Source organism: Vitis riparia, chromosome 15 (assembly GCF_004353265.1).
Source record: "Vitis riparia cultivar Riparia Gloire de Montpellier isolate 1030 chromosome 15, EGFV_Vit.rip_1.0, whole genome shotgun sequence".
Lineage (NCBI taxonomy): Eukaryota > Viridiplantae > Streptophyta > Magnoliopsida > Vitales > Vitaceae > Vitis > Vitis riparia.
The window spans coordinates 3036745-3062651 of NC_048445.1; the positions used below are offsets into that span (position 1 = coordinate 3036745).

Genomic DNA, 25907 nt, shown 5'->3' on the forward strand with positions numbered 1-25907 from the left:
TAATATGCACATCAAGATAAGGTATGCAGAGGGAAGACTGAAACAACTGAATATTTGTATTTTCTTTATGAAGTTGACTACATAACAGTCTCTTAACTGATATGCATGTATACAGAACTCATTTATTTGTGAGGTATATTTATTTACTAAAATGTCAAAAAGGCTTCTTCGTTAAGCCTTGAAGAAAAAGCTGTATATTTCTATCTGATTTAAGAAGAATTACAGGAGCTGCTGTGAGATTCTCAGAGAAACAACTTCTCCATCAGGCCCAGCTTTCATAGCTTGGTATTTTACATGAAGACCTGCTTCATAGAAAAGATAAGAAAACATGTAACGTTATTTGGATGTGAAATCTTTAACAGAGTGTAGATGTGTATACTGTCAGTAAACGGTCGAATACTAATGGGCAAATATAATTAATCTGCTCATTAGATTTAAGTAACTGAGGTGACTAATTGATGACATGAGTATAAGACTGATAAACTGGAGAGTAAATTGATATAGGAGGTTATACAATTGGGAAGTTTTTACCTTCATTCTCTTGTAAATTTGTGTTGATTGCAACTGCATGTAGGGTTATCATAGCCTTTGGTTGCCAATCATTGGGTTTCCCTACCCATGACTTGAGATTAAAGATCTCTGCCAATTCACATGGAGATTAGATGAGACTAATATATCTTTAATTTCAGAAATATCTAATTTTTGGTTTTTAACAGTTGATGCACATCTAGATAGAGAATCTTTTGGCCAATACTAATTGTGATTCTTTTAAAAATTCTTTTGTTGGTGTATGTGAATCACATTGAAGGATCATCATAGTTACTAGAAAGAGATTCTATCAATGATACCATACATAGAGGAACTTTAAAGTCATTTGGTTCACAAAAAGTAGCATAGATGTAGTTCCATAAGAAATTAGTTAACAGGAAAAGAAAGCTAAGATAGAAAAATATTAGTAAAAACTCTCCATCTTCTATTGGATTACTGCAAAGTCAAGGAGAAAAGAAGCCTCAAAATTTTATAACAACCACTCCAAGCCCTAATGCAAAAGTGATCAATTTTATTGGGCCATCGTTGGCAATTAGCAGAACACAAAATTTTGCTTGTTTGCCCCAAAGACATGAAATGACTAGCAGGCAGAAGAATGAAATGACAAATTGGCATGAAGCATATAGAGTTACCAGACGTTGAAGAATCATTGAGGTGTTTGATATCAAAAATGCCTGCAGAAGCTCCATCTGCATGCTTTTTGATGTCATGAGATCCTATTATCTGGTACTCCCAGCTCCCATCCCTGTAGCCCTCACTTAGGAAGAGTTCTATATGCCTAGCATCTAATGTCTGCATGGTTCCTGCATAAATGAGCAAGTTACCATTTTGAGTTGTGCTTCAACACAGAATTTAAGACACCAACTGCCTGTAATGAATAGTTTAAGTGGAATATGTGGTTCTCTAACCAAAAATACCTAAACATGCTCTGTAAACCTTCCTACTTGTTGGAAGGCCAATGAATTTGGCCTCATGTAAACCAAGAAATAGCTCATTAGGATGCATTCCTGGTTGCCCTCAAGCTTCTGATTTTACAGTTTGGTTTTACTAACAAAGCAAAACAATTTGGATCAATTACTTCCATATAAAATGACAAACATGATCCTCCAATGAATACAACAAAATAAGCTGTAAGAACTGTTCCTTGAAGAATCTCTATGCCTAGCCCATAGCATATTAACAACCTACCCCTTGAACTACTTGAGCAAAAATAGGAAGTGTTCCACATTCTGTAAAGTTTGGCCTTTTGTCTATATTAGGCTAACTGGCTAAAATAGCGCCCAGTAAGTGTCAAGTTACAATCAAACTCTTCAACCAGCAATCCGTTTTTACCAGCATTAACAAAAATGGCTCTTTAGGAGTTCAAATTTATTGATAGATGGATTCCTGCTTACCATCACATGTGTTGAGGTCACAGACAGGGCATCTAACAAGTTGTAGATCTGAAAAGACAAATCCAGGAAAAATATGTAATTAGCTGGAGTGATACTAGTCGAAGTAATTGAACACAACATCCTTCAATGTTTAGAAGTACCAGCTATCCAGATCCCCGTTTTGATATTGTTCAATATGCAGAAGCCGCATGACTCCAATGTTTTCCCTAAGTTTTCACCTTGTGGGATTTTCAAGGGGCAACTCAGCTTCTCAGCTAGGAGCGCAATGGGTGAATCAAGGAAAAAAGCACCGATTCGCATCCAATCTATTTGGTTTCATTAAAAAAAAAATGCATGAAAAATTATGAATCTAGAGAAAAGACTTTGAATTCATATTTTGAAAACTGCATTTCATGATGTTTGGTGAGAATAATGATAAGGAGAAAAAAATTTACAAATTGTCTATCCCTGTTAAGAAAAAAGTAGATGAAAAATAGGGTAAACTTAAAATTGATGCGTCCTGAGTCCTATCCAAGGGCAGAACCCAAAACTAGATAATAATCTAAATTATCTTTTGAGACTCATGGGATTGATCCTTTCTACTCTGCTAAAGCTCAAGCAGTGGCATAATGTGGCACAATGAGTTCCATCACTCTTTTAAGACTCGTCGGTAAGAAAAGTTACAATACTTTGATGGTATACAATTATTGTCTGTGCTTTCCAAACAATTTCTCACCTTAACTGCACCGAATTAGCCTCCTCCCTAAACAATGTGCACTGTTATTTAATAACTGAAAATTGTTCAGTCTCCAGAGACCACAGAAGCAGCCGCTTCAACCATGAGAACTAATTGGTGTCTCTTGCAACTAAGGCAAAAAAAATCCAGATAACAGTAAAAAGGGAAGGGCAATTACCAATATGTTTCTCCCGCTGACGGAACATGAAAGAGTGACTTCCATCTGCAAGGCAGTCATTAAGCAGATGGTGATACTAATCCACTATAAGAACCATAACATAACTGAAATATGGGGAAAATTTAACACCCTGCTCATTACCGAAAGCAGAAGCATAAAGCTTGATCCAATTGAGGAATGTGTGTTGTGGTTCTGGTAGCTGGAGATCACGCAGACAAGCAAACTTCCATATACTGTCCTCCATGATCAGACAGTGGAACCACTTATTTGTTGTTCCCAGCATCACCAGAGATTTACCATCCAGGTGCTTTGCAATCTCTGTCCATATGTCTTCTTCATACCTTTTTGCATGCAATACAAAGCAATACACATAAAAAGGTCAAAATAAAAAAGAAACATTTGACCAGTATTGTTGCAAGGAATCTGGATGAGAGAAGGATAAATTTAGGACTCATATAGTATTAATTTTTATAAAAATTAAAACAGTAAAGGGTATAGAGATCCAAATCAGAAAAGAAATTCACTTCTTTCAATGGCTGTGAAATATATATATATATTTTTAAAAAAGGAAAAAAAATAATGTTTTCATTATTATAAACTTTATTATTTGAAATGTACAGCATTCAAAATAAACATTCAAGATTTCATGAAAATCCAAGCAATCTGACAGAGAAATTCATAGAGTTCTCAAGCAAGGGAGAGAGAACTGCTGGTAGTGTTCCACAATTCTTCTGATTGTGCTAATGAGTGAAGATTATTATTACCTCTGTATTAAGATTAATGGATAAGTATAGGAAATCCAAATTCGACCTTAGTCTTCCACATTCCTCTGATTATGATAATGTAAAACAGTTCAAGACAATATCAAATGATATCCACATTCACATTGATTTTTCACATCAAATTGCATAGGAAGTGAGAGATAGTTATTCATAAATGTACCAAACTTGAAGGAGAGAGAGAGTTTCTGGTAATAGTTTACATTTTTCTGATTATGTTTATTCATGAAAACTCGAGCAAACTTCAAATCATATTTTCAGTGGCATTGTTTTCCAAAGAAAACATTAGAGAAAGAGAGTTCGATTGATAGATGTATCAAGGTTGAAATTGATCATTCAAATTTTCATGAAATTCCCGTGGATCTGTAAGAGGAATCCGTAGAGTTTTTGAGAAAGAATAGAGAGAGACAGCTTCTTCTAGTTTCCTTAGATTTCTACATCAAATATGATAGAATTCAAACTAAATATTCATTGCCTGGAACTATTTTACATTATCATGAAGTTTCATCAAATTATTTATGAAATTCAAAGTTTCAGGAAATTCGAGTTTAGATTTACAGATAAATGTGCTGAATTCAAACCAAATATTCAAAATTTCATGAAATTCGAGCTGATTTCAGAGAGAAACTCGCAGAGTTGAAGAGAGTACAAGTACCAGGAGAAACCAGCGAGAGGAGAGTTGCAGCAGCAAATGGACTTCTCTCTTCTCATTCGCTTCCCCATTTTGTCCTCTTCAAATCTCAATCCTCACTCCTCAGAAACAACACAAACGGAGCTCTGAGAAGTTCATGCTTCGCTATTTATAGACGCGGGAAACGCTTGGATTCAAAAGTGTGGATGAGGGCCTGGATCCTCTGTGATGCGGTGCACTGCAATTTCCCACAGTGTGCATGAGATTTCGACACGTAAGATAATTCAAAAGTTTGGGTAAGGACCTGGATCCTCTGCGTGGTGGTGCACTGCGATTCGCTGTAGTGTCCATAAGATTTTGACACGTTAGCTAGCGGAATTTAAAAAATACTTAATCCTGCCTGATTATTTATTCTTGAGATCAAGTGATTGAATCGTAATTAAACCTTACAAAACTAATTTCTAAGATTTAAAACTACAATAAAAGATCTATTTTCTAAAATATCTTTACGACCCCTAAAATGTGATGTAAGAATATGAAAATTAGATTTTTGTAAAAGTATATAAATTTTTTTGTCAATAATTTGTATTTTCTAAAATGAGTAGAAAATCTATAAATTATAAATTGGATACATTCAATTAAATAAAATACTTTAATCTAATACCAACTTATTAAAATGATCTAAAATTAACTTTACATTAAAATTATTTTAAATTCTTTCCAATCCATTTATCTTTATTTATATAAAAAAGAAAATAAATATTTTTCATCTAAATGTTCTTTTTGAAAACTTTTTTCTTTTCAAAATATTCTTCACAAATTTTTCTAATTATTTCAAATTTATTAAGATTATTAAATATTTATTTATAAATTTTAATTATATTTTTTACTTTCTTTCACTTTATTTCTCTATTTTTCTTTCCTTGCTTTATATTTTCTGAACATAAAAAATAGAAGGATGATTTACTTCTCGTTGCACAGCTGACAGCTTTGTTTCCACTCATGTTCAAAGGGGGCTAAGAGCAAGGATCCCATAACCGGAGCAAGAGGAATCGGAATTGTAGGAAGTCTTCTTTTCTCTCTCTCTGAGTTATGGCTCGAAGTAGAGTTATGGTCGGGATGAAGCGAATCGAAGACGAGCAGTCGCCAAGTGACCTTCTCCAAGAGACGAAATGGATTGATCAAGAAACCTCGCCAGCTCTCTGTTCTCTGCTATGTCAATGTTACCGTGGTCGTCTTCTCCAGCCGTGGAAAGCTCTAGATTGTGGAAACAAGTATGTCTCTTCTCTGTTTGGTTGCCAAGAAAAATGAGGAAAATTGAGCCAAGATTGGAGAAGTTTCACTCTTAAGACTTTTCGCTTCTTATTTCTTGACTTCTACTTAGCTTCGGCTTCGTTAATTCAAAATAAAGAGAACTGAAAAAAAGGAAGAATTGCAGAGTGGTTCACCTCCTCTGGTTTCTGAGAAAATGTAAGAAAATGAGATGAAAATAGGATGTTTTTCAGTTTTAAGTTTCGCTACTTGTTTGGTTCTCTTTACTCGACTTGCACCTCATCAATTTATCGGAAAACGTAGAACTGTCAAAACTGAGTTTTCGGCTCTTCGATCCTTTCCCTGATCTGTAGTATTTCTTTCTTTCTTTTTTTTTTCTTTAATTTTTCTCAACCTCTCGATTGATTTCTTTTGGAGGCGCTTCCAAATTCCACCTGTTTGTACGAAACGTCGGAATTTAGTTCTGCCCATGGTTCGCTTAATAGCTGAGTCTCAGGTATTAATTCTGATTGCATGTGATGATGGATAAGTGGTCTTTGACCTTTCATGAGCATGGGATAATTGATTTATGTCTTGAAATATATTGTATGATAAAAATGAACTGCACTGCCACTATTGGTACTGCTTCAGGTGACACACTATTGCTGCTTGTGAAACATGCAGAGCTTATTATCAACAAGGTAACTGAATTTGCTGCCTCTCTCTTTTTTTTTTTTTTTTTTTTTTCTCCATTTTAAATCCTTTTGGTGTCATTTTTCTTTTTCTTTTTTTGTCTTTTCTCTTTCCTATGTCATCTGAAATTTATAAAGATTATGCTTCTAGAAGTTAAGAACCTGTTTGGCCATTACACTTACCTATTGTTAACTTGATCATGAAGGAGATCAACGGTTTACCATTTCAAAAATGGACAACTTGAACCTTGATTCTGTAGCTCATGTTTCTGTTTTAATCAACACTGATTGGTTAGCCAGAAAAATAATATAAATTACTGATAGATATTGATTTGAGTCTCTCTTTGAATGAACTGATTAACGCACGTTCAAATACAAATTACTACTTCCTATTCTGGTGACATTTAATGTCACACACATCAGCAGGTGGTAAAGAAGATTGTAAGACTAGCATTTTTCCAATGCCCTTCATCAATATTCTAGATTTTGTCTCATTTATTAGAAGTTTGTGGTAGTTGAGAGCTTCTCCCTTGTGGCAACTGGCAACTGAGATGATGAATGGCAGTTAGTACATGTAATCCCAGTAAGCTGCTTGTGTTTTATGAATCATTTGCAATAAAACCCTTTAAAGCAATGCCCACCCTCCAAGCTGAAAAGGCACATCAGTAATGGAGGCAGGAAATTAACACCAAGCTCCTACTGTTTCTTTCTTGCTTCAGAGACAAGGTGTGCTTTCTCTCTTTAAATCATAATGTAGAAAATATTTTTTCTGATTCTCTTCATTGTAACCACACTGGAAAATTCCTGGTTTCTAATGCATGCACCAATGTTATGATTGATTATAATTGAAGCTAATGAAATATTAGATATGGGCCTTTCCTTGTCTTATCTATCAAAGATTTGTATATGATATATATATATATCATTTTCTAACTTATATCTTCACAATTAGCCAATAAAATTGGCTATTTTTAACTTCCCAAAATCCATATATACAAAATCTACATACTCTAAATTAAATACACTAGATTAAATGAGAAATGGAAAAAAAACACAATCTAGCTCTATCCTTTCAATTTAAATTAGGCATAAATTATAAACCAACCTCAAGTTTTATAATTTTACTTGGTTACGTTCTATATTGGTCTAAAAATAGAAGACTTCCAATAAAGTCATTCTTGTTATAGAATATGAGATTTTGTACTATAATGGTAACTTGTAATGATCATTTATATTGATGTATATCTTTTTGTGACTCCCTATAAAAGGATGAGACTTTAATAAAAAATGATCCAATTTTCTCCCTATATTCTATTATACTTTTCTTTGAGAATTTCTTTCTCTCTTTTTCTTTTTTTCATTCTTTTATTTTACAACACATTATCAGCACGACGCTCTGAGTATGTAGAAAAAGAGAAGAATCCTTGAAATAGAAAAAGAAAAGAATTCATCTACAAAATTTTTTATAGGTATGTAACTAAAAAATATGTGTAATCCCTATAACTAGAAATTATGGGGTAAATTACAAAATTATGGAGTAAATTCATAACTAAAAGTTATGAAAAATGTGTGCAACTTTTGTAATAAGAAGTTGTAGGGTAAATTACAAAATTATAAATACATGACCAGAAGTTATGTATATGATCCCTAATTGTTTATTTTTAATTATACGATATAATTGAAAGTTATATCAAACAAAATTTTATAGTTAGAAGTTATAAAAATAATTAGTTCATAACCTAAAGTTATGTATAAATCTATACAATAAATAATTCATAAATTGAAGTTATGTACAAAATTATATAATGAATAGTTCATAGCCTAAAGTTGTGCACAAATTTACATAAAAGATGGTTCATAAATTGAAGTTATGCATAAATTTACATAAAAATAGTCCATAACCTGAAGTTATGTACAAATTCACATAAAAATAGCTTATAGTCTGAAGTTATGTACAAATTTACACATTTTCTTATTCTTACAAAATAATCATAGCCCAAAGTTATGAAAGATTTAACTTTTAAATTTATTTTAATTACATTGTGTAGCTGAAAGTTATACAAAACAAAATTTTATTGCCAAAACTATAGAATGAATATTTTATAACTTGAAGTTATGTATAAATTTATAAATTTATAGTACAATAAAATAGAATGTATAGTAGAAACCATACAAAAAATGTTTTCATAGCCAGAAGCTATATAAGACATATTTTTTTGTACTTAAGATAGAAACATGAAAATATTGGTATTTTAATTTTGTATACCTAGAAGTTATATAGAAAATTTTAACTATGGTATAATGAGAAGTTATAAAAACTAAATTGTCAATTAATAATTTTATGAAATTTTATAGCTAGAAGCCATAGAGAGAATATTTTATAATTTGATATTATGCAAAAATTTCATTTTATCGTAATAAAATTATGACTAGGAGTTCTGACAAATTAATTCTTGAAGTCATGTGAAAGAAAATATGTATTTCCTATAAATGAAAACTATAGAGATTATCATTTCATTTCCTATTATAGCTAAAAGCTATACAAATAAAATTAATATTATATAATTTCTTATAACTAAAACCTAAGTGGAATAATTAATTTTATAATCTTTCATGACTATAATATATAGAAAATTTGTGACCTAAAGTCATATGTGTGAAACGAAATATATGTTATATATAAATAAATATTATTATAAGTATTATAATATAAACATTGTTGTTTCACCTATAGTCTAGAGGTATAAGAATTTTATATATTTTTATAGTATGAAGTTATGAAATATGAATTTTTCTTCTTTTTTTTTTCAAGAGTTTAATTATTGAAGTCCTTAAATTTCTATGATTTGGATTTAAATGTATCATTCATATTTTTATTAATGTAATAATTTTATTATTCAAGAATAATTTTGAAATTACAATAGGTTCAACTACTAGTTTTAATATATTTTGTTATATCTTTACATATATATTTAGATGGATTTGTAGTGTTTCAATTAAAGTTTTGAGACATGAAAAAATTGTAAGATACTTTAAATCCTTATATGCTTACTTGAAATTTTGACCTTTGAATTAATTTTTACACATTGATTTAAATCATAATAATATTTGAATAAAATTATTGATCAATCATTACAATTAGTTTGACTATTGAAATACTTCTTAGTTATTTCATGTGTAACTTGCGTCACACTTATAAAATTAAATGTGTTAGATATTTAAAAAGTATATGACTTAAATTATTATTTTCATATTTGTTTTGTTGTCTTATATATGCTCTAATTGTTTTTACGTACAATTTATTAAGCTAAGTCATCATCGATGAATAATATTTTCTTGTTAATTTTAACTCTTCCTTTATGATAATATTTCTTTAACTCTATAAAGGTGAGGTCTTTATGACATGTTTTATAACTTATCATTTTGATGAAACTCTTGTCTCATTAATTGCACAACATTGATGACAACAATGTTAAAACTATTAGGTGATAAAAACCTTACTAAAAGTTCTACAAGACCTTATACTGTCACTAATATTTGATTCCATGTGAATGACACTTTATAGTATGTTAGATCTAGAAGAATCTTGTAAGATCAACTTTGTCCCTTGAGGTAAAAGATAATGCATTAATTTTTTGTAAAGTCGCATGAACGTACATTATAAAACCAAAAATTTTTATTTAGTGACTAGTCTACTTATTCACTTGAAAGGTATAATGTCATGTTATGCAGATTGTCATTTTAATGAGACAATTTTCCCAACTTTAAAGGGAGAAAAACCAATTCCAAAATAACGACATGAAATTATTTGGATTGCATTGACTTTGACTCATCTTAATCCTCATACTAATTAATGTGAACTAAAAGTTTAAAAGATTATTCATTTGCAATGACTTGCAAATTAACTACCAAATGTTTTCATTCATGCAAGGAAAGTGACACAATCATTATCACTAATTGAGAATATTCCAATATGAATTGATGTCCCTAAAAGACGATTAAATAATGAGTTGATGTTCTTGAATGATGAGTTGATATCCCTGAAGAACAATTAAATAATAAGTTTAAGGCACACTTGAAGTGTGGTAGACCTTGAAGAGGCAAACACATTCCATGGAAGAGGAAAACACAATGAAAGATATATAAAAAGAGACATTCTTGAAGAAGTTGCATATAAAATGACTTATCAATTTCAAACAACCCTTGAAAATGTACAATTTAAACAAATAGCCTCCGAAGAGATATAGTTTAAACAAATAGCCCTTGGGGAGGTATATATTTTACAATTAGCTCCTAAAAGGGTACAAGTAGGTAATAATGATAAGATCTCGATTATCTATTTATTTACAGAAAAAAATAATATTGAAATACTCTTGTCATAGATAGTATATTTTCTTTCCAAGTGGATATTGACATCATAATAAATGATGAGGATATAAAAAAAAAATTAGAAAAACTTGTCATGTCAAAAGCTCCAGAATGTAGATCCAAGGAGCAAAATTTGAACAGGATAGGGCATTAGAATCAGTATTTCTTTGTGCCATAGGGCACTCTGGCAATGTTGTAGCAGCCTTATGGTCGCGGTTACAAGGAGCAGCAGCTATATAAGCGATTTGGTGGTGGAAAAAGATTGGCCCAGCTCCAACTTGAATATTATATTCGCACAATTGTATGAGGCCGCAATTATAAGATTTATCTGCGCCATCTATGGTGACGCTTAGCTGCGGTCTTCCATATCTGCACCTGTATATTAGAGTCACGCTTATGTTACCCTTGGCTGCGGGTTCTAGCCGCAGCCGTAAATATATTCTCTTGTAGTGTAAGAAAACAACTTCAGGCCGAAACCAAGCACACGTGACATGGACCCACAGTCCTAACATCTTGGCTTTTCCCCTTAAAAATTCAACGTTCAAGTTTAGTAAGGACAACAAAACCTCTGAAAGATGCTGGCAACTTTAACAGAAGATATATATATATGGAAAAGGTGTTCACACTTCCACTCACACAAGGGGGAGTGCCACCGAGAAGGCGGCCTGTGTGAGCGCTTCAGCTTTTCAACCTGTTTTTTTTTTTCTTTTTTTTTCTACTGAATGGATATTGGCACTGTTGTTGCTCATTGATAATAAACAACTGTAGACAACATGTTCATTAGTTGCTCATTGATAATAACCAACATGCTCATTGATAATAATCATCTATTTAATTATTTCAGAGGAAATCATGACTAAAGCCCATAGCTTACAATCTTCATCGTCATTCTCGCATATTTCACTCACACATGCACATTTCAAAGGAAACCGGAGGAAAAAAAAAAAAAAGACCAACAGGGCCGACTCCAAATCAAGATACAAAGCAAATTAAGCAAACCAAAATCCATAAATATGACGGACCAAACACACTGATACCATTATAGCTAGATTCAGATTCTTCAGAATGAATGATATATCATCATCATGGATGGTATTGTCATTGTCTTTCGACATTCAAATCGAAGCACAGCTTGTCACCCATCCTAAAAGTCCACAACTCAATACAATGCACCTTCGCCTCCAGCTTGTTAACCTTCACAAGCTTTACCCATCCGGAATTCAGCACAAGTATATTCAAACTCTGCCACCGCCTCAACTTCATCCTAGTCCTCCCCCCCTTGGGATCCACGACCTCAACTTCAACGTGCTCTTTTGCCAGCAACTTCAGCTGCTCCTCCTCCAATAACTGGCTCCACAGCACCTTACTATTGGTGATGAAAAGCCTACACTGATGCACGGACACATCGGATGTTGTCAGTGTCTTTCTCATCACCAAAACCCGGCCACGCTCCTTCATGCCTTTATTAGTATGCAGGATTGCACAAGGCAGTTGGGAGAGAGGTGGTATCTCGTTTTCTCTTTCCTTCGGCACCGATATCTCAGTACCAAAGAGCTTGAAGGTCGTCATTTAATTACCAGAGAAAAAGGAATTGATAGAATGAAGAGAGGAGTTGATATAAACGAGGAGAGAACAAGGAAGCCTTGAATCGAGCCATGTTATTTTCCCTCTCAAATTTATAGGGGTGGAAAAGGGTAGAGCGAGTGAAGTGAACCCCAGTACTGGAGTGATTCGTGTCCCTGTCTCCCTAGGTACCCAACGGTGTCTACCCAACGGTCCCCAACGGTACCCAACGGTGTCCCTTTTACATAATTTTATTTTAAACAAGCACTTTTTTAAAAAAATAATTTTTAAAATATCATAATTCAATAATATTTTTAAATTACCAATCCCTTAAAGGTTAAAAAATTAGAAACAATTTCAATTGAATTTTGAAATTATTTTTTTAGAAGTCAACTTTTATATTTAAACTAAAACTATTTATTCAAAACATAACTTCTTTTTAATGTCATAAAAAAGATTTCTTATTTGAAAATAGTTGAAAACTTATATATTTTATTAAATATTTTTAAAAACTATATTTTTATCAAAACTATAGTAAATTTCAAAAAGAAAAAAATCAATATCAAAGTATTATAAATTTGAAAATATTTTTAATATCGAAGTACTATAAATTTGAAAACAGTCTCAAAATTGTTACAATTTAATAAATAAAAAAATTAAATTCTCCCATTAAACAAAGAAAAAGAATATTAAAAATGCAAAAAGAAATCTAAAAAAATATGAGTTTTAGATAATTAAATTCCCGTCATGTCTCCTACAGTCCTACCAATGAAAGTAGAAGCTGTTTTTATGTTTTTCACTTTTTATTTCGAAAAATACCCTTATGAAGACTAAAATCACAAACCTAAAAGATAATTTAAAATTTTATCTTTTTCATATTCATCATCAACTTAAATAAGAATTTAATCTTTTCATTTAGTTAAGATTTTAATTACTTAACGTAATAAAAGTCATTTATAACATTGTCCTCAAAAGCCTAAAAGGTGACGAAAAATTTAATCTTTTCATTTGCTTTTAATTTGTATTTTATCATCTATTTCATTAGGGATTTAATTTAAGGTTTTAATTACTTGATTTAATAAAAACTTATATGTTCATAACTTCATTTTGATTTTATATTCAAATTCAATATTTTATTTTAATTTTATATTCAAATTCAAAAATTAGTTTTAAGAAACTATAAAGGAAAAGGTTAATATTTACGAAAAACCTTTTAAATTGAGCATTTATCTCTAACACAACAATCTAGCATGCATCCCTCGGCACAGCTACTCTATCTTTCATCTTGTTTGATGAGAGATGACACTTGTTTCATCTTGGGCATTCATCTTGTTTGCTTAAGAATCTCGGAAACTTCTTAGACAAAGACAAGTATTAAAGTTGACACTTGAATTAAATAAAACTCACTCCTAAGAGGACTTGCTTCTTAGACTAGTATAAAAGTTAGAAAATAGGACCAACAACAGGCTCCATTCAAGATCCCCTGCCAAGTGCATGTGGGCACTTCAAAAAATCTAGTACTCATGTCTTTTAAAGCTAAGGTCAGACAAGGTTTTTTTATATTTATTACAAGCTCATTTCGTCCCTGATAGAATGAATTTGAAATTTAAATAAATAGGTTTAGAATGATTTGAGATTTTTTTTTTTTAAAAAAAAAAATCTGGAACAGGTTCAAGGTGGGGCAAGATGGGAATTTCTCATATTTGTCTTGCCCCGCCCCGTTTAATTTGTTTAATTTTTTTAATTTTTTTAATTTTTTTTAATGAGAATTATTTTGAATAAATTGAGCGAGGTTGAGATGAGAGTAACCTATTTCATTGTCATCCCTATTTAAAGCACAAAGATAAGACTGTATCTTTTGGAATCAAGTGTTAAACCCCTAAAAATTAAAATATTTTGACATTCTCAACCCATAGCACTTTTTTGATGGAATATTTGGCACATACACCTAATAAAAACCGATCATTCCATAAAAGTTGTCCATTCATGATTCATTGGTTGATATGTATATATATAATTAAAAATCAATGATATTTTTTTATCTTTTATATATATATATATATATATATATATATTGAATATGAAATAACATACATAATTTATTTTTAGTTTTACAATTTTTAACATCATGGTAAGCAACAAAGTGGTTGTTCCACATGCTTTAAATTTTGTTTAAATAAGCTACTTCTCATCTCATATCAAAAATTCAAGAGGATGAAAAGAGGTTTATAAACCTCATCAACCTCAACGAATCATGTGGCCTTTCGGCCATCAAGGGCAATGCGATCAACGACTAATGAACATCAATAAGGGGCTCACTTTGGCAACACAAAAAACCCAATGGAGGAAATTGGATGGATTAAGAGACCAATTTGTTGGTTCAATGCCAGCAATCGAGCCAGTTCAATTGGTCAATTTGATCTGATTCTAACAGATAAAGCACTTTTGTCATGTTATAGGAATGTATTATCGTAGATCATCTATTCTGTTGTATTTTTATTATTTTTTTTCTCACACCCTTTTCTTTTTCTTTTTCTTTTTCTTTTTTAGAGCGTGTTTAAGACTTTTTTTTATTTTATTTTTTTATTTCACCTTTTCATCACTCTTTATTCGTCCTTCTTTACTCAACTCATCATAGATTTTTTATTTTTTATTTTTTTTGCCCTTTGTGAGGCTTTTTTTTTTCCTCTTCTTTTTTGGGACCCACCTTTTTGGAAAAGAGAGTGGGGATACAATCTCTATAGGGGAGTGAGATGTAAGAGACACGTAGCAAAGGACACTATTGTCTAACATGGTGGTGGTCAAGAGGATATTCAAGTGCGGGTAGAGGAATCCTCACATTATTCATACCCTCCCCATTCTCCATTTCTTTGAATGTTTTTTTTAAAAAATGTGACTTCGTATGACTTAGATATTGTTTAAATAGAAAAGGTACTTAGTAGGCGTTCAAATGATGCCTAAAAAAAAAAAATCAAAAATCCAAAAATATTAAAAAATTAAAAAGGGTACAAAGCATGTAAAGTATCCTCACATTTTTCGTACTCTCCCAATTTTTCATTCTTTTGATGTTTTAAAAAAATTTTTGAGACTTCATATGACTTTGATATTGTTTAAATAGTTTCATTATACTTAGTGGGTGTTCAAATGATGTCTAGAAAAACCATGGTTTTAAAAATCGGACCGGACCGACCGGTCCAATCGATTGGACCCCCGACCGGTCACCGTTCCGGTTCGGTCCAGTCACTAGACCGAATGGAGACCGAACCGGGATTGGACCGCTTGAACCGGCGGTCCAACCCGTGAACCAGACGAACCGGCCGGTTCTGAGGGAACCAGTCGGTTCAAATGAATTTAAATTTTTTTTTTTTTAAAGCATCAAACGACGTCGTTTTTTGTTGCTTATATAAGCAAAATTAAGACCAGCAACCTCCAAGCCTCCAACCCTTCCTCCTCGGCCTGCCGTCAGCCACGACACCCACAAGACAACAGGTCCCCCGGCAGCCGCGACGCCCACAACAGCCTTGACGGCAACCACGACGGCAGCTGCGACCCCCACAGCAACCCCGCTGCAGCTCACGACGCCCATAAGGCCACAGCAGCACCGTCGACGGCTCGTGACGCCCACAGCAGCACCACCGGCAACTCGCGACACCCACAGCAGCACCTCCGGCAGCTCGCGACGCCCACAAGCCACAACAGTCCCGCCGGCAGCCCGCCCTCTTCTCTCTTCGCAACCTTCGTGGCCCTGCTTCTCGGCATTCTCGGTTTGTTTCCAACTTTCCACTTTCCATTATACAACTTTGAGGGATTTTAATATTTTATAATGGTTTGGAACTTTGGATTGATACAAGGATGAAAATATCGGTAATCACGGATATATCGGTAATTCGATTTTACGGATATATCGGATATATCGGAGATATTTTTGGATATATCGGAGATATTTTTGGATATATCGGAGATATATCGGTAGATATTATTGGTAGGCTTAAAATTGTTAAAAACTCATGGAAATGCAAGAAAAACCTCATAATAATATAATTAGAAGTATAATAGACATTTTAAAGTTATTTTATTGAAAATTTTGATATATGTATAACATGATTTATCATATTTGATAATAATATCGTATGCATCGATAAAAATATGAATTTTATAAGTGTACATTTATTATTAAATTACACCTAATATTATGATATTTGATTATAATATGTCTAATTTTAAAATATATATTAGTATTAAAATATGATCCATTTAATTCAATTGTATTAAACAATATAAAATGAATAATGATATATATATAATTTTTTAATATTTAATTAATTATTAATGATATTAAAAACATTATGAAGAAAATTATATAATTTTTATATTTTTGGTAATTAATTAAAAGACTTTGCATTTAATTATAAAATAATTATAATTAATTTGCTCTTTAAAATATTCTTATATTTTCTTTATATAATGAATTTAAGTATATATATAGTTGTTGCATACTATATATCAAAAGGGGACTTAGCCCAGGTGGTAAGTGCGTGAACCCCAAACCTTTTGGTTTGGGGTTCAAATCCCCTCGGCAGCAGGCAAATGGAGACTTGGAGAGGTACTGTAGCGCGTCTGACCCACGTTGATCGCGCGATATATCGGAGAAAAATTGCCAATTTATCGCCAAATCACCAATATATCGCCGGACCTGGAGAAATATCGTGTCGAAACCCTTCAATACACGATATTTCGGTCGATATTTTCTTCCTTGGATTGATATCTAATAATTAGAGAACTTTGAGTCTTTGAGAATTTTGAGGAATTTTTTATTATTTAGAGAAATTTGAGAAATTATTAATTATATTGATGGAATGATGGATATTAAAATTAAACAATTTCTAGACCACCTTATGAATTTTGACATGTTGTTAATGAATTTTGACAATTTCTTCTAAATGAATTTTTTATTATTTAGTATTATCAAAAATATTTTTCTAATTTATATCTAAATATTCATCTTTTTTTTTTTATTATTATATATGATAATTGATGACTTCTACAGGTAAAAAATTTTGTGACAAAACTCAAGTTACTCAATAAACAAAGTAGATGCTGTCAAAATTTACATAGAATTTATTAATTTATTAATTTTTTATATTATATAAAATAATAAAATATATATTTATGACGTCACCGGTTCGATAGCGGTTCGACCGGCGGTCCGACTAGTGAACCGTGAACCGGTAACTTTTCCGATTCAATGATCGGTCCGGTTTTTAAAACATTGAGAAAAACTCAAACTCCAAAAATACTAAAAAATTAGTAAGGGTACAAAGAATGTGAGGAATCCTTAGATTCTTCGTACCCTCTCCATTCTTCACTTCTTTGATGTTTTAATTTTTTTTTGTGGATTTCTTATGACTTTGATATTGTTTAAATGAGTTTATTACATTTCGGGAGTGTTCAAATGATACCCAGAAAAATCAAAATCGAAAAATACTAAAAAAAAATTAGCAACGAGACAAAGAATGTGAGGATTTCTCATATTCTTTGTACCCTCCCCATTCTTTACTTATTTAATGTTTTAAAATTTTTTTTGGGACTTTATATGACTTTGATATTGTTTAAATAACTTCATTACACTTAGGGTGTTCAAATAATGCCCAGAAAAACTCAAACTCTAAAAATACTAAAAAATTAGTAAGGGTACGAAGAATATGAGGAATCTTCATATTTTTCGTACCCTTCCTATTTTTTATTTTTTTTTCCTATTCTTCACTTCTTTGAATTTAAAAAAAAAAAATTGGGACTTTGTATGATTGTGATATTGTTTAAATAGGTTTATTACACCTAGTGGGTGTTCAAATGATACCAAAAAATTTAAACTCCAAAAATTCTAAAAAATTAAAAGAGGTACGAAGAATTTAAGAAACCTCAATAATTCTAAAAATGAAATCAATAATAGAAAATTTTTAAATGGGTAAAAATATTTCTTTACCACATTAGATTAACATAAAAATAAAAAATAAATAAAAAAGATGAGTTTTGTGTAAGAGTTACCTTGTCCCCGTTCTTTTTTATTTTAGTTAGGAAAATATGCTTTATGAGAAAATCTTTTGTTGTCCTATGTGCAAGTTGCAACTACATCACCCCCACTACATACCATCTTACATCACCCCCGTACATGTATGTTTTCATCAACCCCAACCTTAGCCCCGCCCCGCCTCGTGTTTCAATCTTTTTGCTCCTAAATTCCACGTCCTTACCTGGCACCACCACCTCCCCCCCGTTTTCATCACCCCCCAAACCTTACATCATCCCCACGCCCCGCCCCGCCTCCACAAAACAACAACACCCCCCCCCCCCCCCCCCCCCCCCGGATCTTTGTGTATCTTTTCCAACATGACATTGACTTTATTATAAAGATGTGTCACATTCTTTGTTATATAATAAATAATGTTTTTTTAATAGAAAGAGAATATGAAATAGAATATTTATAAATATTATTAAAAAATAAATCATAATAATCTTGAAATTTAAATTTTATAATTTTTGTAGAAAATTTTGACTATCAAATAATATATTTTATGTTATAAATATATATATATATATATATATATATATATATATATATATATATATATATATATATATATATATATTTAAATAATAGATTCTATGTTACATATGCTTTTATCTCTTAACTAAACAATTTATAGTTTTACCTGCTCCCTTATATATAAGATGACAATAATAAACATTTAGGCACTAAACTAATTTTTAAATATCTTTCGTTAAAGCTAAAGTTAGTCTTTTGTTTTTTATTATGATGTTATTCTCTTGTCATTATAATCAGACATCTCTTGTCTTTCATGGAAAGGTTGAATTGTGATCTCTTGTCTTTCATGAAATAAACAAAGGTTGACTTGTATTCACAATTGTTAAACCCACCGCACACAATTGTGAAGTGTCAATCTGACATCTTTTGTCTTTCATGGAAAACGGTATGAAATAAACAAAGGTTGAATTGTGATCTCTTGTCTTTCATGTTGAATTGTGTTCACAATTGTCAAACCCACTGCACACAATTGTGAAGTGTCTATATATAACAAACAGAAGCTCAGACCTTATGCTCTCGTCTTTTGCTTTCTATCAATTCCTGCAATTAAAATGCAGACCGTCTGCCTGCTTGGTACTACGACATTGGTGTTGGATGAAGAAGAAGCAATGCGGCATACCCTTGAACGCATGAGGGGGTGTGGCCTGGCTTTGGCGATGAGAAAGACGTTGACACCATCCGATGTGAGTAGGCATCTGAGTCGGCTTCTCATCACCAACGGTGTGGTGCTGTGGGGCCAGTTGTCGGAGGAGGAGCAGAGGGAGCTGGTGAGACCAGAAGGGTACGTTGAAGTTGAAGTGGTGGATCCGAGAGGGAACAGGAATGAGATGAAGTTGAGGATCTGGCGTCGTTTGGGTATGCTTGTGTTAAATTCTGGTTGGATGAAGCTTGTGAGGGATAATAACCTGGAAGCGGGGATCGATTGTATGTTGTGGAGTTTTAGAGTGGGTTCGAAGCTGTGCTTTGCTTTGGGTGTGGAGAGACAAAACCATCCATGATGTATTATTAATTTTGAAGAATCCAGGTATAAAGGTACTAGACTATCATTGCAGTTCTGTTGGTCCGTCATTGCAGTTCGGTTGTATTTTGAAATATGCATGTGTGAGTGAAATATGCGAGAATGACGATGAAGATTGTCAGCTATGGGCTTTAGTCATGATTTCTTTTGAAATAATTAAATAGATGATTGGTGTAAACGTTAATTGTAATTCGATCATTGGCTGGGACTTCTTCCAAACGATCTGGAAGAAGATAACGCGTGTGATCGGCCTTATCTATCTTATTTGTTCTATTTTCTTCGATTAATTTCATGTTTTATGTTTTTTTTTAATTAAAATGTGTGGGGTATTTTGTCCTCACCTCACCTTCTTTCTTAGGGATTGAAGATTGGACCAAGATGATTCCCTATACGGTGGAAACCAGTTGGCTTCATTTTTTAGATGGATTTTCTTTGTATCAAAAGGAAAGAAAGACATGGATAGATTTCCCATGGATATTATCCAAAAACCTAAACAGTTCACTACCTCTACAACCATTTTAAACTCTGCGTTCTACCCTTTCCAAAGGAGTTTGGGTTAAAAATAACCTTTTCAATAAAACAAATGTGGATTTTGGCTCACTTTTAAATATTTTGTTCAAAATTGTCACCATCTTTATTATTATTTTTTTTTTAAATTAATTTAAAATATATATATATATATATATATATATATTGAAGATGGAGGTGTGGGTCTTGGTGGGAGCATCCGTGGGCATCATCAGAAAGAACGACAGGACATCGATGGTTGACAATGAGTGACACACTAACACTAAATATGAAATTTGTTTGGGTTAAAGTTGACCCTTTGACTCTAAGAGAAGTTGGCCCGCATATCCGAAACTAAGCTTTTTGTTTTGAACTAGGTGTGAAAATTTGACTTTTGTTTCCCAGATGTGGACGGAGTTTGGTGAGATTATTTATATGGGGGTTGTTATGAGGAAGTTTCCATCTACAAATCAATTCCAACCTAATTAATTGATACAAATTAAATGGGATTTTCTTCACCGGTTGATTCACTGAATCGGATAATGTCGCTTTCTTTGTATGAGTTCAGATAACGGAAACCAAGAATGTTGGAATATGTATTTTTTTAGTTCCACACTAGTTGGCATTGCCAACTGCCCACATTGCCACAAATACCTAGGTCTTATCTGAATTCCCTATAGTGTGGTTATTTTGATATCACCCCATTGGCCTAAATCTCATCATCTCACATGAATCAAAATCAGCAAGTGAAATTTGGTAACATTCCATGAATTTACAAAAGCCAAAGGGGGGAAGGATGGCCCTTGGGGACCCCCTACCAAGATGAGACCTTCTAAATTAAAGTGTCCCACGAATTCAAGTTTGTCTCAGCATTTTCATAGCATAAAAATAGGAATATTCCAACAAACCCCACTCATTTGGCCGCCAAGAAAATAAAATTTTCTACACACTGATCTCCTGCCTAGAATTCCTTGAAGCGCTTTAGTCAAAAAGCACACTTTGAACAGAGCTTGATGAATTATTAAATTGATTAATAACTCTGACCACCTTGTTTTTAGGGTTTAATTCAACACATCTGAAAATTTCCTATTTATTACAAATAAATAAAAATCAGCAACTCATTAGTCATTACATGATTGAATGTTCATCTCAAATATTTTAGTATATTTTGGGTGATTAAATTAGAACAAAAAATAATTATTGATGGAAGATTTTATATTATTCTTTGTACTTAAAGATAAAAATATTAGTTTTGATATGTCAATAATTTGATTTTATAGATATATTGAAAAATATTAGTAAATATTTTAATACAAGATATGAATGAGTAAAAATGGATTAGAACTTATAAAAAATGTTCCAAAAAAATTCTAAGAGAGTAATAATAAATGTTTTGAAATTATTTTATAGAAAAAAACTTAATATATATAATATAATTTGTCAACAATAATAAAGTACGTGTCAATAAAAAAAATGAATTTGATTGGTGTTTATTTATTATTAAATTATATTAAATATTATTCAAAAATAATATTGTCAAATTTGATAATAATACATCTAATTTAAAAATATATCTAATATTAAAAATACCATCTATTTAATTCAAATATATTTAATTATATAAAATAAATGATGATATATGTATAATATTTTCATTTGTAGTTTTTTTTATTCTTAACTATCAATTAAATGAAATTTGAAAGGAAAATAATTAAAATTAATTTATTTTATTATCTTGTTTTTCTCATAAATATTTACATAGATATTTATTATAATTAATTTAATTAAAGCTAAATCGTAAAAATAATAATATATAATACATTCCTACAACAGCACAAAACAAAAGATCCCGAAGATCGCCCACGTTTGTTTTCTTCAGTGGAATTCATATTGCTGAGCTGTACAAATAAAGACGATGTCATCATCTTCTCTCTCCAAAGCATGTGGACTTTTCCCATGCTTTGTCAAATTCTTCTCTGGACTTTTCCCACATTTTCTGCTATCAAAGTTGAAGTTTATTCCACTTCAATACATGAGTAGAGACAAAGGTGATGAGGATCATTGCTTGTAACGAGGATTGATGTAATGAGGTGGCAATATTCTATCCCATTTCTACAACCGGAACCTTATAATCTAGGGGTGATAATAGGACGAGTGTTTTATATTTTTCAAATTACTCATCCTTTTTATTTCTAGTACCACGAGTTTGTGATAATACTAACTTGGGTCAGTGGTGAGTTTAAATTTCGTTTTTTTCTCATCTCGAGTTTAGGTATTATCTTATTCTCTTCTCTCTCCAAAGCATGTGGGATTCAAGGATTTCAAAAAACACACAGTAATTTAAAAATAATAATAATTTTTAAAATATCATAATTCAAAAAAAAATTTTAATTTGCAATCCGGTTAAAAAAAATTTAGAAACAATTTCATTACTATTTTAAAATTATCTTCTTAAAAGGCAATTTTCATATTTAAATTAAAATTATTTATTCAAAAGAAAACTTCTTATTACTATCATAAAAAATGCTTTATATTTGAAATTAGTTAAAAATTGATATATTTTATTAAATATTTTTCAAAATCATATTTTTTAATATCAAAGTAGTATAAATTTGAAAATAGTCTCAAAACCATGACATTTTAATAAATATTTATATCAAATTCCTCACGTTACTCTGCAAATAACAATGACTTCTAAAAGCCTGTCAAAGTTTTAATTATTACATAATAAAAAATTTTCCAATCCTTAACAAAATTTAAGACCCACTTATTTTTAAGTGTAAATTCTTAATGCATTTCAAATATTTTAGTATAAGCTGTTCTTTTAGGTTTTATTTTAAAATATTTGAATATTTGACCCAAAATTTGAATAACACGTTTATCCGAACCTATCAAGTTCAGTCCATGAACACCCACAGTGTGATTTGTCTAATTGGACATCAAACAAAATTGTTTGATTTGAAAAGTCTAAAAGAGTAAAGTAATTGATGGTTCTTGAAAAAAATTGGAAATATAAAAATATAATTTTTTTTTTTTAAGATAAAAATGATAAGAAATAGTTTGTTTCGATTATTCATATAGGCTCGTGATTTCCTTTTTACATAAATTTGAGAATCAAGCAATCCCTTGACGTGGGATTTTTGGTCATTGTATTGTGAATTTAAAATTAATTTTAAAAAATATTTTCAAATCTATGACACTTTTTATCACTTTAAAAATATATTTCAAAAACACCTTCAGTCATTTTTATATTAATGATATACGTTTAAAAAATTGAATTTATATTAAAGGTATCTCGAAGAGACACCTTTTATAATTTTTATATTAATAATACACGTTAAAAAAATTAAATTTACTTTAAAAGTGTCTTTTCAAGAAACACTTTTTATAATTCTATAAAATCGAATTTATATTAAAAGTATCTTTTAAAGAGAAATATTTCATAATTTTCATATCAGTTGCATAATAAAAAAAATGAATTTATACTAAAAATATCACCTTAAAAGACACTTTTTACAATTTTAAAAAATTAAATTTATATTAAAGGTGTCTCTCCAAGAGATACCTTCAATGATTTTTGTATTAGTTATTAATTGAAATAATTGAATTTATGCTAAAAATGTCTTTTTAAAAGATATTTTTCATAATTCCATAAAATTAAATTTACATTGAAAGGTTTTCCTTCGAAAAAAACACTTTTAGTATAAATTTAATTTTTTCGACGGGTAACTAATATAAAAATCACATTAAGGATAAATTCAATTTTATAGAAGTGTACTTCAATGTAAATTCAATTTTTTTTTCATTATGTAACTGATATGAAAATTGTGAAATATGTTTTTTTAAGAGACACCTTTAATATAAATTTTGATTTTATGGTACTATAGAAATGAGATTTTTTTTTTTCATATAAATTTATTTATTTTTAATGTGTATGACTAATAAAAAAATTATGAAAAAGTATCTTTTGAAGAAATATTTTTAACATAAATTTAATTTTATAGAATTATGAAACGTGTTTCTTGAAAAAATACCTTTAATATAAATTCAATTTTTGTATATAATATATACATCATTTTATAACTCATATATTCATAATTAGCCAATAAATTAAATTAGCTATTTTTAACTTCCCAAAATCCATATATACAAAATCCACAAACTCTAAATTAAATACACTAGATTAAATGAGGAATCGAAAAAAAAAAAAATAAAAAAACAAAAAAAAAAAACCACAATCTAGCTCTTTCCTTTTAATTTAAATTAGGTGTAAATTATAAACCAACCACAAGTTTTATAATTTTACTCGGTTACGTTCTATGTAGGTCTAAAAATAGAAGACTTCTAATGAAGTCATTCTTCCTTACCCAATATATTTTTTTTGTTCATTTTCATAAGAAATAAATAAAATATTGTTTTCATAAAATAACATAGACCCATGAAAAAATATATTCTGCATGCTATTAATTTGGATTTTAAATATAAATTACAAAAATTAATACATAAAATAATAATTATTGTGCCAGTTGTTTTGAATCATTTTTATTATTATTATTTTTAAATGGGCTCATATTAATTATAGGTTACTAAAAATATACTTCTCACGCATTGAAATGATAAATATTTATATAGAAAAAGGAAATGATAAACTAGAAAAAATTAAAATTAAAGGACTTTATATAATTAAAAATACAGTTTCTATATATAAAATAAATATTTGTATTGGAGAAGGAAAGAAAGAGTTGAAAATATCAAAATTAGAAATAAGATTTTAGAAACTCTTCCTCACTCATATTATTGGAGATATTAGAAACAAATCTCCTTTCCAAACTAAAACAATCTTCCACTTTCCTTTTTGAACTCAAACCCAACTTTACACCCTGTAAAATCAGACCCTCGCATGCAAACTCTTCATTCTCTTCTCTTACTTTTCATCCATTTTTTGTTTCTGCCACGCTACGATGATCACACTGTTTGGAGTGAAGATGCAGCCGAATCAAAACGAAGAGGTGAAGATCATCAGACTGTTTGGAGTGGAGATGGCGCCCAATAAAAAAGAAGAAGGAATGAAGATGGAGCCTCCTAAACAAGAAACCAAGCGACCTGAAAGGAGGAGGAGCGCAATCAAGAAAACCCGAACCTCATCACCGCCTTTACCTCCAGCCCCGTTACCTTCTCCACTGCTGCAGACGATTCATGACATGGAGGGGAAGGATCAGGTTTTTATTACCAGAAAGATACTAGAATGGTCAGACACTGATGCGGGTCAGAACAGATTTTTCATTCCAAAGAATGAGGTGCTATGGGAGGTCTTATCTGAGGAGGAGAGGAGGCAGGTGGAAGGAGGCGGGGGCGTTGAAGTAATGGTGGTGGATCCGAAAGGTGGGAAGCACGATATGAGGTTGAAGAAGTGGGTTAGTTTAAACATGATAGTGCTGAATTCTGGGTGGCGAAAGCTTGTGGAGGGCAACGACCTGAAGGCAGAGCTGGATTGTGTAGAGCTGTGGAGTTTCAGGGCGGACTCGAAGCTGTGTTTTGCCTTGAATGTCAAGAGACAAGTCCAGTAATTAATGCTTGAAGAAGAAGAAGAAGAAGAAGATGAAGTTGTAAAGAGCAATTGTGCATAGTTCTTGATGTTGAGTCTGTGTTATGTTACTG

General features: G+C 31.1%; 3 protein-coding genes across 3 annotated transcripts; 1 reads left to right on the forward strand and 2 right to left on the reverse strand.

Moving 5' to 3' along the window:
• Positions 1-38: 38 nt before the first annotated feature.
• LOC117932156 (probable F-box protein At3g61730) lies at positions 39-4349 on the reverse strand. The gene is made up of 8 exons (XM_034853248.1): positions 4271-4349; positions 2978-3177; positions 2837-2881; positions 2084-2248; positions 1944-1991; positions 1182-1352; positions 532-639; positions 39-302 (listed from the first exon to the last, which is right to left on the reverse strand). The coding sequence occupies exons 1-8, from the start codon at positions 4336-4338 to the stop codon at positions 220-222; spliced, it is 888 nt and encodes a 295-aa protein (XP_034709139.1). The 5' UTR covers positions 4339-4349; the 3' UTR covers positions 39-219.
• Positions 4350-11655: 7306 nt separating this feature from the next.
• Positions 11656-12126, reverse strand: LOC117932601 (putative B3 domain-containing protein At3g49610). Its single transcript, XM_034853876.1, has one exon. It carries the CDS (start codon positions 12124-12126, stop codon positions 11656-11658), a length of 471 nt encoding a protein of 156 aa, XP_034709767.1.
• Positions 12127-25210: 13084 nt separating this feature from the next.
• On the forward strand, positions 25211-25816 carry LOC117932602 (B3 domain-containing protein At1g05920-like). Its single transcript, XM_034853877.1, has one exon. The coding sequence runs from the start codon at positions 25211-25213 to the stop codon at positions 25814-25816; it is 606 nt and encodes a 201-aa protein (XP_034709768.1).
• The last annotated feature ends 91 nt before the right edge of the window (positions 25817-25907 follow it).

What these genes read in the sequence shown, in the direction of transcription:
- LOC117932602 (XM_034853877.1), top strand. Translation starts at nt 25,211, where the DNA reads ATGATCACACTGTTTGGAGTGAAGATGCAGCCGAATCAAAACGAAGAG.
- LOC117932156 (XM_034853248.1), bottom strand. Translation starts at nt 4,338, where the DNA reads ATGGGGAAGCGAATGAGAAGAGAGAAGTCCATTTGCTGCTGCAACTCT. An exon ending in CCTCTCGCTGGTTTCTCCTG is followed by an intron (nt 3,178 to 4,270) that starts GTACTTGTACTC and finishes GCATGCAAAAAG; the next exon opens with GTATGAAGAAGACATATGGA. An exon ending in AACGGGGATCTGGATAGCTG is followed by an intron (nt 1,992 to 2,083) that starts GTACTTCTAAAC and finishes TTGTCTTTTCAG; the next exon opens with ATCTACAACTTGTTAGATGC.
- LOC117932601 (XM_034853876.1), bottom strand. Translation starts at nt 12,126, where the DNA reads ATGACGACCTTCAAGCTCTTTGGTACTGAGATATCGGTGCCGAAGGAA.